Here is a 19,058-nt window from a genome sequence, read left to right as displayed (position 1 = left end):
TTACACTTGTCTACAATAAATTTGATCTGCATTGTGAGCCACCATTTATGCAGTTAGAAAGTAGCAAACCCTTAAGGAAAGAGACTTACTCCACGATGGCGTCCATTCTCTGCAACATGAAGAATTGTAAAGTTAGCACACAACCAATTATGGTTTAAACAGTACTCGAAAAATTATTTGGATGAGGTTAAGGTTACACTTCTTACTGCTAGTAGTATCAGCATAATCCTGGCAGATTTGGTTCAGCATGCTTTTTTTTGGAATTGTCATTTTCAGCAAATTTAAATCAATTCAACCGTGGATAACTGGATATCCTGGCTTTAAATGCTTAACAGTGTTTTTAATGATAAAGCTATTTAGATCGTTGTTTGAGAAAAAAGCACAGGTTCATCACTACAAAAACATCAGGGATTGTCTTTTGATAGCAAGAGACAGAGAAAAGAAACGATTCAACTCAAATTACACTGGTCTACTCCAAAGTTCCACAGAAAGCTTTATTACAAAAGCTCCCCATAGATACTTTCAAAGAATTTAGAATGGAAACCAACATTGATGACTTTCTCCCTTTATTGCTGTGTCCTCACCTGGGTACTGCAATCCATACTGTGCCTGGGTTGGCGGTTGTTGCTGTTGAGGTGCATATCCTGGTTGCTGGTACTGCTGATACATTTGACCTATTTAATAAAAACGAAGTAATTGAAATTAAACACCATCATCATAAAGTGAAAACTGAGATTAGGACAAGCATACATTTGCATTGTTACTTTTGCTAAGTACACTACCAACTTGAAAACGAACAGCACACTCACAGAGAGTTCGACCTGCCCTCAGAGTGAAGGAGTTGAGACGTGATGGACATCGCAATCTGGCACTATTTCAGTAGATCCTGTGTGGATTCTAACTTCAGTATGCTAGTTTACAAGAGGTTTACTTCTGATAGCTGCTTTCCCTAACGCAATGTCAGAACAAATGCGCTTTCCTGTTTTAAAACATTGTAACTGCTGGAAAATGTTCTGCACAGATCCTTTTCTTAAATGGCAAAATTCAAGTCTCCTGCAGGTGAAATGTAATTGGTATCAATGGGTTCTCCCAGGCTGAAAGGTGAACTGAGTTACTATTTTCAAATCAATATCTATAGAAACAAGAGATGCCTTAAATACAATAAAAATAGGGCTTGCAAATCTGTGTCATCATACAACCAATCTACCCAAGTCCTTCTCATATTTTTACACAATTCACAAACTTCGATGCTTATTTGTCTAACAAACTGAAGAAGAGAATTGCTCAGAAATCTCAAATTAAGTGGTTGAATCTACTCAAAAGTATGTTGAGGATCCATCAAAATCCGCTCACTGCAATGAAAATGCTGAATTTCTCTTTCCTGCCTTAAGGTCCCGGCACATCGGTTTTTGGTTGTGACAAACCAGTCAACACCAGGGAGTTAGAATATCATGGGGAGAAACCACCTCGATCTCCTCCTCTCCAATCATCTTGTCGCAGACACACTTATTCTTCACACTTTTAGAACATAGAACATAGAACAGTACAGCACAGAACAGGCCCTTCAGCCCACAATGTTGTGCCGACCATTGATCCTCATGTATGCACCCTCAAATTTCTGTGACCATATACATGTCCAGCAGTCTCTTAAATGACCCCAATGACCTTGCTTCCACAACTGCTGCTGGCAATGCATTCCATGCTCTCACAACTCTCTGCGTAAAGAACCTGCCTCTGACATCCCCTCTATACTTTCCTCCAACCAGCTTAAAACTATGACCCCTCATGTTAGCCATTTCTGCCCTGGGAAATAGTCTCTGGCTATCAACTCTATCTATGCCTCTCATTATCTTGTATACCTCAATTAGGTCCCCTCTCCTCCTCCTTTTCTCCAAAGAAAAGAGACCGAGCTCAGTCAACCTCTCTTCATAAGATAAGCCCTCCAGGCCAGGCAGCATCCTGGTAAACCTCCTCTGAACCCTCTCCAAAGCATCCACATCTTTCCTATAATAGGGCGCCCAGAACTGGACGCAGTATTCCAAGTGCGGTCTAACCAAAGTTTTATAGAGCTGCAACAAGATCTCACGACTCTTAAACTCAATCCCCCTGTTAATGAAAGCCAAAACACCATATGCTTTCTTAACAACCCTGTCCACTTGGGTGGCCATTTTAAGGGATCTATGTATCTGCACACCAAGATCCCTCTGTTCCTCCACGCTGCCAAGAATCCTATCCTTAATCCTGTACTCAGCTTTCAAATTCGACCTTCCAAAATGCATCACCTCGCATTTATCCAGGTTGAACTCCATCTGCCACCTCTCAGCCCATCTCTGCATCCTGTCAATGTCCCGCTGCAGCCTACAACAGCCCTCTACACTGTCAACGACACCTCCGACCTTTGTGTCGTCTGCAAACTTGCTGACCCATCCTTCAATTCCCTCGTCCAAGTCATTAATAAAAATTACAAACAGTAGAGGCCCAAGGACAGAGCCCTGTGGAACCCCACTCACCACTGACTTCCAGGCAGAATATTTTCCTTCTACTACCACTCGCTGTCTTCTGTTGGCCAGCCAATTCTGTATCCAAGCAGCTAAGTTCCCCTGTATCCCATTCCTCCTGACCTTCTGAATGAGCCTTCCATGGGGAACCATATCAAATGCCTTACTGAAGTCCATATACACCACATCCAACGCTCGACCCTCAACTTTTCTAGTCACATCCTCAAAAAACTCGATAAGGTTTGTAAGGCATGACCTACCCCTCACAAAGCCGTGTTGACTGTATTTGATCAAGCCATGCTCTTCCAGATGGTCATAAATCTTATCCCTCAGAATCCTTTCTAACACCTTGCAGACGACAGACGTGAGACTTACCGGTCTATAATTGCCGGGAATTTCCCTATTTCCTTTCTTGAAGAGAGGAATTACATTTGCCTCTCTCCAGTCCTCAGGTACGACTCCAGTGGAGAGCGAGGATGCAAAGATCTTCGCAAGTGGCGAAGCAATTGCATTTCTCGCTTCCGAAAGCAGCCGAGGACAAATCTGGTCCGGGCCTGGCGACTTGTCAATCTTAATGTTTGACAAAATTTTCAGCACATCAGCTTCGTCTATCTCTATCCATTCCAGCATGCACACCTGCTCTTCAAAGGTTTCATTCACTACAAAGTTGGTTTCTTTCGTAAATACAGAAGCAAAAAACTCATTTAGGGGTTCCCCTACCTCCTCAGGCTCCACACACAAGTTCCCTATGCTATCCCTGATCGGCCCTACTCTTTCTTTGACCATTCTCTTATTCCTCACGCAAGTGTAAAATGCCTTTGTGTTTTGAGAGATGTCGGGACAAAAATGATACTGAGGATACGCTGCACTGTGTTACATGGCACTAACATGTTGAAGAGGATTCAGAATATTGCAAGCAGCTTAAAACAGCAGTGAAATCACATTATCTTCGTGCCAATGTACTGTATCTAGCTCAAGAGGAGTTTAAGACAGCATGCCAGAGGCATAATCATAGAATTCCACAGAGTGTGGAGAGGCAACATTTGGCCCATCAAGTCCACACTGGCCCTCTAAAGAGCATCCCACCCAGGCCCAACTCCCATCCTATCCCTGTAATGCTGCATTGATCTTAGCCAATCCACCTAACCTGCACATCTTTGGACTGAGGGGAAACTGGAACACCCAAATGTCATCTAACATTCAGCCACATTAAATTCCATTCTCTACTGGTTATAGTTCACTTAATTTGTTCAGATTTTCTGAAAGCTCTCTCTCATAGTTCAAGGATCTACTCATGCATTGGTTTCAAAAACATAATTTATATCACCAGAAGTTTGCAATTGCTTAAGGAAATCCAGGCACTTGAAGTAGTTTCAGATGTACAGCAAACTTTGTTTTAAATCACATCTTATGTGCTGACACTCTCGATAAACTGGCAAAAATTACACACTTCAAATACCAGGGTTTATTGTATTATTCTGGCCAATTATTATAGATTTTTAAAATTTATTTACTTCTATGTACATACACTTGTAGCTCAACTGAATGGCTACATGCAATAGCTAACTGAATTTTGAGTCAATTTCTCCTCAAATACCGCGATCCACTGCAATGTCCGAGTAGTCAGTTGAGGATGCCAGTGAGAAGGTTCTCTGCTACTAATTTTTATCTAGGGTAAAGTTGCAATATTATTTAAGTGACTTATGTTGCAAATAAAGTATAACAGTTACATGCATACCCCCTACACTACATTTCTATTACTTAGTGCGTGTTTTTACATTGATTATGCGGACCGCTTGATTACTCGGAATGTTTGATTAACCAGCACACTCCTGGTCCCATAGGTTAAAATAGTATCAGAGATAATGGGAATTGGGTGTTGGTTAATAAAAGGTTTCCTATCTTAAGTGCATACATGCAAGACCATGTTTCTATTAAAATTATGAAACATGGTTAAAATGGTATTCTTGCAGCTACATTTTTGGCTAGTCAGCAATTACTAACTGGACAATATTGTCATAAAGGCATAGATTTCTCTCAAACAAGTCAGACACTAGGAAGAAGAAAATATCTCCAGCATTATCAGAACAAAGGTGCTCATCAGAATCCGAAATCTTTCCTAACAAGAAACAATCATCCATCTGTCATCAAGTGTTCACTAGTTCCATTCAAATTTCCCCACTGAAATAGCCAGCACTGTTTCCACACACTCAGCACAAATAATTCCAATACGAAATTTTTTAAAAAACCAAGAGTTACCAAATTTTTCCTCTAATTTCCCACTTGTCAAATTTAATTCATACATCATATGGCAAACTTGGAAAATAAGGTCTATCATGAGAATTCTAATAAGTATTTTGGGATTGATAACAAAATGGTTCAACAAGTTATTAACATCAAATTCAGATGTTTGAGTAAAACAGATGTTGACGGCCAAAACATAGCTACGAAACTAGAAAATAACACACCTTTAGTTTTCTATTACTTTGAACGAACTCAAATAAATTAAAAAGGTTGGAAAAGATCAAGAAGAGAAAGAGATCATGATTTCTTTTGGATTTGAGCAAAGAAATTAAAACACCAAGTTAAAATTGTAGGTTTTTCTGTGGAGTTTTCTACAGAGTAGCAACTGCCAGCTTCATGTCCCTTCTACAGTACTTGATTTTATTCTCTGTGGCTTTCTCTGTTGATTCACTTCTAAACATACACACTTCTTAGCAATATTGCATAGCCTTTAAGCTTTTATTTATGTATTTATTCTCTGTTTCTCTAATGCCAGTTATTCTGATTTACTTTTTACTCCTCAGCTCTGATCTTTTGATGCTCGGAAACAAAATGTTGGCTAGCCATTTCTAGAGGATCATGATGGGCAGTTTTGAACTTCATATCACAAAGAGAATATTAAAGAACTAGGGAAAATACAGAGAAAAAAGTTACAAGGCTTTTACCAGATTGATATGTTGAAACTGTCATCAGGTAAGATAGAGCATGTTGCACCTGAGAAGATTTCTCAACTTGTGGCTGAGTCCAGGAACAAGGAGCTTATTAATTAATTAGCCCATGAATGAATTAAATTTTAAAAAGTGGGAGAAATTCTTTGAACAGAATGGTCAACACGTGGATCCCACTTATGTGTAGTAGTTAAAGCTAGTATCAATTTTACTTTCAGGAGAAAATTTGAATTATACCCAAGGGAGAAGGGAAAAGGGGGTCTTAAAGGCAGAACAGACAAAAGCTTATTAGAGTGCAAGAACATATTGCATGTTTACAAGATTCAACTTACTTAAAGAAAAGGTTTCCATAATACCTGCTTATTCTCAAGATTAAAAATATGTAAACAACTTAAATCACACTGCACCAAGCTCATTTTGGAATGTCGGGAGTGAAAATTAGGTAGGTTGTCCCAAGAAACACAAATTCCAGCAATGATTGAAATTCCTTTGTATACAGAATGTAGGCTGTGGAAGAAATGTAGTATTGTTAAAAGCTGACAAGATAAAAATGACTGATTTGCTGAGGAACAGTGGAGTGTATTTTCAATGATGAGACTTCAGGGTTCAGCATTTCTGCATCATCCCATATCCTGTGAATGATATGATGCTTCAAAAGGAAGTCTGGAATAAAGGCCTTTGTCCTAACAGAGGATAACCAGATTTAAATCTAAAAATGCAAGTTTGGAAGAGACAGCATGCATTTGTATAGTATTCTATATGTTCCCAGACAACCAAAATAGTTTCACAACCATTTAGGTAGTACTAACGTGCAGCCACTTTGTAACATAAAGAAATGCTGAAATCAAACTGTGTTCACACAAAATCTTAAAAATAACAGCATGAGAAGTTAGATTGTGCTGCTTTCTGTGATGTTAGTTGAGGATCTGTCAAGACAAAACTGTCTGACTATATTTTTCAAACGGAACTTTTTTTCCGGTGTACCAGAAGGTTGGACAGGGCTCCAACCAAATAAGACACATCCAACAATGCAATACTGCCTCGGTACCATAGAGGAGCACAAGTCTAGATGAGGTGTGTGTCTCTGCAAAAAGTCATGAACGTAACCATTTGATTCAAAGGTGAGAGTTTACCACTGCCAGATTACTGAGTCCAGAACTTATTTTAATGATTACTGGAAATAACATTAATTTTGCATGGTGAAAATGTGCTCTAATGAATTTATTCATTTGTATTTAGAGCCACAGAACTATACAGAATAGCAATGGGCCTTTTGGTCCAACTCATCCATTCAGACCAGATATCCTAAATTTGTCTAGTGCCATTTGGCAGCAGTTGTACAATATCCCTCTAAACCCTTCCTATTCATATATCCAGGCAAATGGGAAGAGTTTAGAAGGATATGGGCCAAAAGGCCCATTTCCATTCTGTACAGCTCTATGGCTCTAAATATAAATGAGGAAATTCATTAGAGCACACCTCCACCATGCAAAATTAATGTAATTCCAGCAATCATTAAAATAAGCTTTGGTCTCAGTGATATCTACCTCTAATTCAAAGGGTTATGTTGCAGAGCCACAATTTCTACTGTGGTTGATAAGTTATTTAAATTAAGATACTTTTCAGTACAAATCATATTCTGTGCAACTAATTCGTCTGGATTGAATTTAAACTGAGTGGTTCATCTATCTCTTCACAACACTTCATAAATATTTATGACCACACTACTAGAAATTAAACAGCAATAGGCACTGTTTATTAGGTCTGCACTGAACACTACAACATTGGTACTTGGTTCCTTTGAGGGTTTAAGACTCTCAAACCACAACAGGATAATTTTTCAAGCCATAGTTTAAACATGGGGTCTGGATAGCTCCAGTGACTAGCCGACTAGTGTATGGTTCAGAACAGAACCAACAATACAGGTTTGATTTCCAGTTTGGCCAAGTTAGACTTAGGATTTTCCTCCTCACCCTGACACAAAGACGAAGCAACAACAGACAATGAACTAAGAATTTTCTATCCAACAATACAGATTGCATATCAAGTCAATTTCTATGGTACTAAATGCGTTCCTACAAATATTAATCCCAGGTACCAATAAAAGTTTGCAATTTCCTCAAAATTATAAGGAATGTTCCTCCCTTGTCGTGGGGAAAATGCTCCACAGTCACTTCTAATGTGGACCACGTTCAAATAGAAAATAGTTAACAAGTCTGTCTATGCATGGAGACGTCATGCACATATGGTATCAAAGCTAACCCTGGGTTTCTTTTCTGCAGCATCTATTATCTTCCTGAAAATCATTCAACTGCTTGTTTTCCCATAAATTTCTCTAGGCTGTTAAGCTAAAGCTCTTCACATCTTTCTCCTGCTGTAACAATGAACTCATGTCTTCCTCCAGTATCCCTCCCTATATCTAAGGCAAATGACTTAGCAATCTTTCCTTTATCCCTTTTCCATGAAATGACTGGCAACTCAATTTCCTTGCCGGGGTTCCATGACTGCTGATGTTATAAATCATCCTTTTGGTACCAAACCTTACTCAAAACTATTCCTCCATTACCATTCTCACCTTCCTCTGTGAAGTTCTGGAGTATAGTGTCTTATTTCACATCAATGCCAATTTTCCACACAACTCTAGGTCATTACATCCCTGTTTCAGCACTGAAATACAATTTTAAATTACATTCTCTGCATCTGACTGGAATACTACACATTGCTTCTCAACTCTTGGCCTTCTACTAGTATCAATTGGACCATCCTGTTTCATTGCCCAGCACAGTTAAACTACCCTCACTTGGTTTTAACCTCAACTATCCAATTGTAGTCAAAGCTGCAGCAGTGATTTCTCTTCCCACAATATTACCTCTACAATCCTCCAAGCATTATTTCATTGCCAATCCCACTTCCTCATCCATGTACTCTGCCTTGCAAAATTATCTGCAGAAGCATGGTCAGTTTACACATGCATACTGACAAGTAGCTCCAATTCTTCCTAACATCTCAACTGTTGGTGCTGCCAGTTCGCTCATCCAATATCTAGAGAGGGGAAGCAACGTCCTCCAAAATGACAGATGCCTTGCAATGTTTGAGGTTGGTGGGCATTATGATACGTTCATTGTTCCAGATTCCAGTACATACACATTTTAAATTCCAGTCATACTGTGCAGGCCACTGCAGAAGTAGTCAAAAGCCCGACCTTTTGAATTAGTCATCCATAGTGCTGCTACCAGCTCAAACTTCAATTATCTTCTTTTGAACAATGATCTCACTATCTTCCGTCCCTGGAAGAAATGCCATATCATTGTCTCCTTTTCTAGGGAAGAACGTTTGGGATATGACACAACTGCGCTAAGCTTTACCAGACTGATTTCTGGGATGGCAGGACTGACATATGAAGACAGACTGATTCAATCAGGACTACATTCATCAGGATTCAGGAGTATGCGGGGGGTGGAGGGGTCTCACAGAATTGTATAAAACTCTAATGGGATTAGACGAGGCAAATACTGAAGGATACTCCCAATGACAGGGGAATCCAGAACTAAGCATCACAGTCTAAGGGTATGGAAGAGGTCATTTAGGACTGGGGAGGAGAAATTTCTTCACCAGAGAATGGTGAGCCTATAGAATTCTCTGCAACAGGAAGTGATTGTCTAGAGCATCAAATGCTTTCAAATAAGAACTCAGATATAGTTCTTAGCACTAAAGGGATCAAAAAGAGTATGGGAAAAAGTAGGAACACGGTACTGAGGTGAATGATCAGCCATGATCAAAGCGAATGGCAGGGCTGAATGGCCTGTTCCTTTTGCTACCTTTCGCTGCTTTGGCATTGATTCCACTTCCTGATCACTATACTCCAGGTCAGAAATCTGTTTGAAAACAGCTGCCAGAATTGTTTTGAGCAGACCAAGCAACTAACGGCATCAATTTAGTCCAGTACTTTGGGAGCAAAGTTATGTCAGGCTGCTTCAGATGGTGGTTAAAATAAAGCAGTGGATTCATCCTTCCTGCCTTCACTAAACATCTGAGATTCTAAATTGCAGGTCGGAAGAACATTCATCCAATAGTGAGTGGAATCCTTTTTAAATGAAAAGCAGACACTACACCAATCAAAATTAATGTTTTATGTTAGACCTCTGTCCCAACTCCTGAGGCAATTTCTACTGCAGAAGTCTTTGCCCTGCTCCTTCTCCAAAAGAAGCAAAAAAATCTGTTTGAATAAGAAACAGCAAACTGTCTCATGAATTTGTAGAATAAATCATTACCATGTGGAAAGAAGCCATTCGGCCCCTCAAGTCTGCACCAACACTGCAAAGAGCATCCCACCAGAGGCAGGTCCCCATCCTATCCCTGCAACCCCACCTTTACCATGCTTAATCCACTTGCCTGCACGTCCCTGGACACTGTGGTGAAATTTAGTGTGGCCAATCCAACTAATCTGCACATCTCTGGATGGCAGTTGGCTGAACTGAATGAAGTCATAAAGACATTTCCCTTGAATGGCAATATTGTCTTGTCCAGACTCCTGATTGAATCGATATAGAGTGCTGGGGCAAATCGGACTCATTCTGAGACCTGCTTTAAAAACCTGGGGATTCAAGAGGTGCACAGATCCATTGCACGGGTGCTGCATTGCTCTTCTTTCATAAAATGCTGGGTGGGTCGTTGTTATCGACTGGAAGTGTGTGTCCAAGGGGTTTCCAGAAGGGTCAGTGTTAAGCTTCTTACTGTTTGTGGTTTATATAAACCACGTAGACTCGAACATAGGAGGGTGGACTGTTAAGTTCACAGATGATCCAAAAACTGGTAGGTTAGTAAATAGTGAGGAGGACAGCTTTAGATTACAGAAGATATAGATAGACCGATGAGATGGGTTGATTGGTTGGAAATGGAATTCAGCCCATATAAATGTGAGGGAATACTCTTGAGCAGGACAAATAAGGCAAAGATTGCTCTCCACCTCTCCACCTATCTTGTTTGCTCACCCTCTCCACCTATCTTCTTTGCTCACCCTCTCCACCTATCTTCTTTGCTCACCCTCTCCACCTATCTTCTTTGCCCACCCTCTCCACCTATCTTCTTTGCTCACCCTCTCCACCTATCTTCTTTGCTCTCCATCTTCGGTCCGCCTCCCCCTCTCTCCCTATTTATTCCAGTTCCCTCCCCCCATCCCCCTCTCTGATGAAGGGTCTAGGCCCGAAACGTCAGCTTTTGTGCTCCTGAGATGCTGCTTGGCCTGCTGTGTTCATCCAGCCTCACATTTTATTATCAAAGATTGCTGTTTGTCATTTGTATAAATGACTTGGACGCAGGCATTGGTGGATGGGTGAGTAAGTTTGCAGATGACACTAAAGTCGGTGGAGTAGTGGACATTGTGGAAGAATGTTGCAGGTTGCAAGGAGACTTGGATAAACTGCAGAATTGGGCCGAAAGGTGGCAAATGGAGATTAATATGGATAAATGTGAGGTGGTTCACTTTGGGAGGAATAATAGGAAGGCAGAACACCGGGTCAACGGAAAGATTCTTGGTAGTGTGGATGTGCAGAGGGATTTTGGTGTCCATGTACATAGATTCCTGACAATTGCCACTCAGGTTGATAGTGCTGTTCAGAAGTCTGATGGTGTTTTGGGTTGCATTGGTAGTGGGATTGAGTTCCGGAGACGTGATGTCATGGTGCAACTCTACAAAACGCTAGTGCGGCCTCACTTTGAATATTGCGTGGTCGCTCCATTACATGAAGGATGTGGAATCGTTGGAATAGGTGCAGAGGAGATTTACCAGGATGTTGCCTGGTCTGGAGTGAAGGTTTTATGAAGAAAGGCTGAGGAACTTGGATCTGTTCTCATTGGAGAGAAGGAGGCTAAGAGGGGATTTAATAGAGACGTACAAGATGATCAGTGGATTAGATGGGGTGGACAGTGAGAGTCTTCTTCCGAGGATGATGACTTCAGCTAGTACAAGGGGGCATAGCTACACATTGAGGGGTGATGGATTTAAGACAGATGTCAGAGGCAGGTTCTTTACTCAGAGAGTGGTAAGGGGTGGAATGCCCTGCCTGCCAATGTAGTTAACTCAGCCACATGAGGGGCATTTAAACAGCCCTTGGATAAGCATATGGATGATGATGGGATAGTGTAGGGGAATGGGCTTAGATTAGCTCACAGGTCGGCGCAACATAGAGGGCCGAAGGGCCTTGTTCTGCGCTGTGTTGTTCTATGTTCTATTTAGAAAATGAACGATAGGACCTCAAGAAGCACTGAGGATCAGAGGGACCTTGGCATGAACGTACACCAGTTCCTTAAGATATCAGGCCAGGTGGATAAAGTAGTTAAGGTGACACGTGCCCTCATAGAGTTTAAGCACAAGGAATTTAAGCTGAAACTGTATAGTCAAGCCAAAGCTAGAGTACTATGAACAGTTTTGGAATCTACATTTTTGGATGGATTTGATAGCACTGGAGAGGGTGCAGAGGAGATTTACCAGGATGTTACTTGTGCTGCAGAGTGTCAGTTATGTAGGAAGATTGGATAGACTACGGTTGTCTTCCTTAGAGCAAAGATGATTGAGGAAGGACATGATTGAAATGTATAAAATTATGAGGAGTACAGTGTAACACAGACAGAAAAAAACTTTTCCCTGTGCTGGAGGGATCAGTGACCAAGGAATATCGATTTAAATTAAGGGGCAGAAGATCTAGGGGATATTAGGAAAAACATTTTCATCCACAGGGTGACGGGAATCTGGAACTCACTATCTGCAAGGGTGATAGAGGCAGAAACCCCCACATGTAAAAAGTTCATATAGGTGTGCACTTGCAATGCTAGGGCATACACGTCTATGGGCCTTGGGATTCAAATAGATAGGTGGTCGTCTTTGATTGGCAAAGACATGATGGGCCAAAAGGCCATTTTCTACACTGTAGAACTCCCTGACTTTATGACAAGATTTGCTAGCTGCGGTTGAACAGTGGAAAAAAACTACTCAAAAACTGCTGTTTCACAGTGTGCCAGAGACTGACAGTGGAGGCAGAAAAATAGCACCAGTAGTCTGGGTGCAAATACAGGACCAATAGTAATCCAAGGCTAAATTAAACTCTGACTGATCTTGAAAAAGACTGAAATGTAACAAGACAACGAGCATGTCATTATTTTTGCGCTGGAGAAATCAAGAAAAGAGCACCTTTTGAAAATTCCTTGCGTGAACTTCACTATCTTACCTAGAAGTTTCAATGCCAAGCAATGCCTTATGATAACCCTTTGCCTAAACTGATTCAGCTTGGCATTCCTGTTTCTAAGAAGTCAATTATACTAACTTGATATACAGATTCTACAGCTAATTTTATATTTTGAAAAGTAATCAAGCTAATGGAAGTGAAAGAAGACTGGTGTCATGAAAAAATCCCTGGCATGTGAAGCAAAGTTATAAGCCAGAAACTGGAAGTTACATTGGCAGTTAACCAGGACCAATGATGCAGGGTTTACAGCAAAAGGGCCTTTTACAGATCAGAAAGTTATTTAGTGAATCTGATTAATTTTGAACAAAACTTGCTTCATCAACATGACCACGTGACTAGTTTTATAAGAAACAGAAACTAAATAAATGATGACCTAAAATATAAACTATTAAGTGCTTTGTCACTGATGATATAAATATAATTGATTTAAATCGGTGTTGGGCAAATCAGATAAAACTCCTGTAAAACAGATAACTCAATCAAAAAGTCTTCTTTTTCACATAATCCAAAATAGACAGAACATGAAATGACAAATAAAAAGTGTACCATAAATCTTGAACATGAACATGTTTACACATTAACACTCTGTACATAAGAACCAGCGGTATAATAATTTACTGAAAGCAAATACGGACAAGGGCCAATTGACATTTCAATCCAGCTCTATCATTCATTAAGACTGTGGCTGATCGGATTTTAAACTCAACTCTGCATTCCTGCATAAACTTCCATTTCCTTGGGGGTCAAGAATCTATTAACCTGTCTTAAAAATCGTCAAAGATTTTGCATCTAAAGCCTTTTGAGGAAGGTAAGTCCAAAGATTTACAACCCTCAATTTATTTTTCTCCAACATAAATGTGTGACTCCTTACTATTAAACTCTGACCCCTACTTTTAGATAATCCCACAATAAGAAACGCTTTTGTGCTCCTAAGATGCTGCTTGGCCTGCTGTGCTCATCCAGCTTCACACTTTGTTATCTTATGTAAGAAACATTCTTTTTACCTCCAACTCCACCCAGTCAAGTCTCTTCAGGATGTTTCAATTAAGTCATCTCTAACACTTCCAAACTCCAGAGGGTACAGGTCTAGCCTGTCTATTCTTTACATACAATGCAATATTTGTACAATATTTACGCACACTCTCTTCTAACAAATATATTTTGAGCTTCATGCCAATTTTTCATCCACTGCTGCACGCTTACAAAGTATATCTTGACAAAGTTCCATAAATTCTTTCTACCACACAAGAGTCTTACCCTGGCACACCATGGCAAAAGACTTAATTTTGTTTAGGATTCCAAAGATAAAATGAATAAACAAGCTCAGATTTTCGAAACTGTAACACAAAGAAACCATATTATTAACTTGGTTTCTAACTGATTAACTGTCAATGACTGACATAACATTCAAGCATAAGGAACTGTGGGATCCAGTGGCACCAAACAAGACAAAATTACACTGACCACAATGACAGGGATATGCTGTTAGACTGGATAATGGTCACCTACTAAATAATGTACTTTATGGAGAGCTTGATGGTGGAAGGAGATCAGATGATCAGCCAAAATTAACATGCAAGCATGAATGCAAGTGAGATATCATTTTATGCCAGATTGATTTTGATAGCTGGAAATGGTCAGCACGTGACCAAAGCACTGACATCTCTACACAGTAACACTGAAAATGTGTGACAAATTATGACTCTAGATTGCCTCAGAAATGTGCTGCCCCTGGAAAGAATATACAGGAATCAGCAGCTGCATTAGCGACAGATGACCTACAATTCCTTTATTGTAGGTGACAATGCCTTACTTGAATTAGACTGTGCTCCCATGTAAAGGCAAGCAGTAGGTGTGAATCACTAGCAATAATGCAAAATCAAAGAACAGGTTAAACGAGTGGGCAAAAACTGTGTTTTGGCAGGAAGAATAGAGGAACTGAGTATTAATTAAATGGAGGAAGACTGCATAAAGCTACAGCACAGAGAGATTAGGAGTGCATGAATCACAAAAACTAGCATCCAAGTTCAGCAGTTAACAAGTAAAGCAAATAAAATGTCGATCTTCATTTCAAAGGAATTAAGAGTATAAATGTAGGGATGTTTCAATAAAACTGTACATGATATTAGTTAGAACACTGCTGGAATACTGTGAATAGATTTGGTCCCTTTATTAGAGGGAAGGTATTTTACCATTGGACGCATCAGAGAAGATTTATGTGGCTGACATCAGGTATGCAGGGACCGATTTAGGAGGAGAGGCTGAATAGATTGAGCCTGTTCTCTTTTGGAAGTTAGAAAAATGAGAGGCGATCTTATTGAAATAATCAAGATTCTTAATTAACTTGACAGAGAGATGCAGAAAGGTTGGTTCTCCTCGTGAGAGAGTCTAAGGCCAGATAGTATAATGTTAAAATAAGGGGTTGCACATTTGCGACAGATATGAGGAGGAATTTATTCCCTGATAAGGTAGTGAATTTGTGAAATTCTTTACTACAGAGGACTCACAAGGCTGTATTTTTAAGTATATTCAAGGCTAGGATAGACATATCTTTGAACAGTAAGGGCTTCAAGGGCTATAGGGAAAAGGCTGGAAAGTAGAGTTGAAGATCATCAGATCAGCCAAAACCTCGTCAAATGACAGAGTAGACTCAATGACCTGAATGGTCGTTAAAGAAAAAGGCCAACTTAAACTACAACATGCTTGAAATAAAAGAGAGCACATAAATCTAATGGTCAAAAATCTAATCGCAAATTTTACAAATTCATGTTCCAGCAGGATTCTTTAGTTTTATAACTTGACTGAACTTGTCTGGCATTTTTAGTGCATGTGGGAGGCACACAAAATAACTATTTTACGAAACAGCAATATACTGGAAATAGAAAAGGAAGTGTGGATTTTAATAAACATCAAAAAACAAAATCTACTCATTGGGATCCTTGCATAGAGTTGTTGAGGATTACAAGGAGCGTGCTTCACATTTTCTAGAATTTGTGTACCTGCATTTAAGCTGATTTGTACATGTTCACAATCAAATTCGAAACAGATTTGAAGATGCATTTGCCTATAACTGGGTGGGGCATTCAACGACAAAAGTAAACTCTCGCACCATAGTTCTCCATCTTCCAGTTCCTTTTATCCAGTTGATCACACTGTTATACTCCAACATCTTTTGCCTGTTTCTATTCTTACCTAACTGTAATAAAATAACTCCTTGTGCTAACTGTAATAGGAGCCATCCTTGGCCACTCTACTATTTTTCATTTAAATGCTGCCTCTTGACAACATAACAAAAACGTATCAGTTTTCACATGTAAGGTGATGATGCACAACTCTACCTTACCATCAGTTTTCTAGCTCTTCCATTGTCTAGATGAACTTAAATTTCCTCAAATTAAATAGTGAAAGGCCAAAGCTTTGGTTCCCACTATAAATTCTATTCCACTATCAGCCACCGTTCTGAGGATCTGACTTGCCACAGTGAAAGCTCAAATCTGCATTTATTTTCATTATTTCCATTCACAATTTGTTCTCTTCAATTCAAATCCTTCTAAACAATCTTACATTTTACATTTATTTAAATTTTTGACTAATAGTTAACAAATAACAACAACTGAGTTCTGAAGAAGCGTCAGGAACATTCACTGTTTTCTCTCCACAGATGCTGGGTTTCTCTGCAATTTCTGCTTTGTGTATTCAACTTGGATGAACTCGTTCTCATCTTGCATATCTCTGAACTCCACATCTCGTAAAAATGAGATGCGTTACGATGATTATCCACACTGCTCCTAGGATGTGTGGAAAATTAATTCCTCTAACTCTCACCTCTTCTTTCAGTACAACGATGACTGTACCATCAGGATTGTGCCAACATAAAAAATAACTTTTTTAGCCTCAAAATCACTTTTTGGCAAGATGTGATGTCAATCCGCTCTATTTTACAAGATACCTTTACCTGAAAGCTTATACTTGGCAGCACTTGCACTGAAACACTGTTGTACTGAGTCGAACATTTTGGGGCAAATCACTATTAGCTTACATTGTAGAGTAAATGTGGTGCTGGACTTCATTTTAAATCATGAAACTAGACAATTCATTGAAGTATTATTGGGAGAACATTTTTCAGACAGTGATCATAGCTCCATTAGATTCAATATTGTTATGGAACTCAACAAGGAAGGGCCTGAAATCAAAAGCTCTAAATCAGGAGAAGGCCAATTTTAATAAGATCAGGTATAGATATGACAGTAATGCAATCAACAGTCTGCTTGGATTTCAGCAAGGCTTTTGATAGGGTCCCACGTGGGAGACTTGTAACGAAGACAAGAGCCCATGGGACCCAAGGAAATCTGGCTAATTTAGATTTGAACTGTAGGAGTACTGATCAGTAAGATCGCAGATGACATGATAATTTGTGGGGTGGTAAATCGCAAGGAGGACAGCCTTTAAATTACAGGAGGATATGGATAGACTGGTCAGAGCAAATGGAATTCAGTCCAGGTAAGTATGAGGTATGGCCATGCTGGAAAATGAGATTAGAATAGTTTCAGTAGTTGTTTTTGACTGGCACAGAGTCAATGGGCCAAATGGCCTTTTCTTATGCTGTAGATTTCTATGACTCTATTACACAGTGCATTCATTAATCAGAATATGTTTACTTTCAATGAGCAGAGTGTTTTGGCCAGAACAAACATTGAACTCAGTAAAATCTGCCAAAGTCATGGCCAGGACATCTCAGCTTAGCAATTCAACCACCCTTAGTTTACATGTACCTTTTGCATCAGTTAATTTTAATATCATGCCACGAGTGCTGAGCATTCATTGGCTATTCCTCAGACATGGATTAAAGTATAAACAAAGTAAAGGCTGTTTTCACAGTAACTTTCCATTTTCTCCCCCTCCTTCACATTTTCCCCTCTGTCTCACATTGTGCCTCTTTGGCTAGTGGTACTGAGTCTTTGTCTCATAAACGAGAGCATAGCTGCTGGGGATGGCATCAAGCTTCATTTTCTTTGCAGCAGCCGGGAGTACTGAACAGTTTTATCTGCGGTAGAGCTCAAGATCAAATTAAAGCTTGGAAATAAACTGGTTTCAGGGCTATAAATGGAATATAGCAGCTATGTTCCAGACATTAATCAAATAATACATAACCAGATAGCAGAAACAGAAACAATGCTAAAATATTTGCTTATTAGCATAAAATGAAATGTTTACCATCAATTCTATCATTACTCAGTGTTGACTGATGGGTCTATCTTTACAGGCTTCTGAGTAACTAAATGAAGAATCCTAATAAATGGCTGAGATTTACATAGAGATCTGAATTCAATGTATGGACAGGAAACAGATGCAATAGAAGTATATACACCGTACACAGTCCTCCAGCATATCGAGCAGTGTGAAAAGTGCATTTCAGACAGTCAATTTTAATATTTCATACATGTTTTTTTCATTTTGCTACCATATTATGAACTCAAAAGTATGTTGCTTGGTGAGGTGTTTCTATGCATTATTCTACACAGTAAACTCATTAATGAGCTTTATACATCAACATTTGCAACTTTGTTAACTGCAAGATTCAGGAGAACTTTTCTTTTCTACATGGGATACAGCTGCCAGCATTAATTGCTGCTAACAGTAAGTTGCATCACTTGGGTGTTGAGTCACATGCTGGCAGACCAGGAAAGAATGACAGATTACATTCCCTAAAGGACATCTGTGAATCAGACTTTGTTTTAAAATGACAACTGACTACCCGGCAAGCTTTTACTGATTGAATTCAAATTTCATGGTCTACCATACAGGAATTTGAACTCTGATCCCCAGAGTATTAGCCCAATTTCTGAACTGCTAGTCTGGTGACATGGCCACTAATCCACAATGTTGCCTTGAAGTTGGTCATGGCTCAGAACATGCTAAGCATCCCAGTTTTTTTTACTTCTAATGCTAAATATGCAGCTAGGGAGTAAGTTATCATTCTATATTAATGCCCTATAAGCCATGTACAAAAGCACAAAGTTTAATGTTGGAAAGTAGTCCGGTAGTTTAAGAACCCAGGCTGGAAACACAGGGAAAAGCATGAAGTATTAATTCCATGGCTGTGAACAAAACTAAAGCAGGGAGGGTGTGATGGGTGGTTAAATCAACCGAATGAACTGCAAATAAGGACAAACCGTGTGGATTAGCATGGAAGATGAAGTGAAAAGCATGTGGGACTTGGTGTAGAATTGAATGTGTGCAGTAAAGTTCATCAGTAAAGTAATTTTACAAAATTATACCTAACATATAGAGAACTTCTAAAGGTTCAGTGGCATCGAAGATCTGTACGAAGGTCTGTTCATGTGAGATATTTCACTGTTCTTCATTTA

At 39.5% G+C, this 19,058-nt stretch overlaps 1 protein-coding gene across 1 annotated transcript in view; it reads right to left on the bottom strand.

Annotated features, from left to right (window-relative positions):
* The window catches only part of tfg (trafficking from ER to golgi regulator), a 106,066-nt gene that overhangs the window by 13,444 nt on the left and 73,564 nt on the right, over positions 1 to 19,058 (bottom strand). Inside the window, exon 7 of the mRNA XM_048541450.2 lies at positions 585 to 674. Within this exon, the coding sequence (XP_048397407.2) occupies positions 585 to 674 (90 nt within the window). The remainder of the gene's footprint in view (positions 1 to 584; positions 675 to 19,058) is intronic.

Source organism: Stegostoma tigrinum, chromosome 12 (assembly GCF_030684315.1).
Source record: "Stegostoma tigrinum isolate sSteTig4 chromosome 12, sSteTig4.hap1, whole genome shotgun sequence".
Taxonomy (NCBI): Eukaryota; Metazoa; Chordata; class Chondrichthyes; order Orectolobiformes; family Stegostomatidae; genus Stegostoma; species Stegostoma tigrinum.
This window is presented reverse-complemented; position numbering and strand designations above follow the sequence as displayed.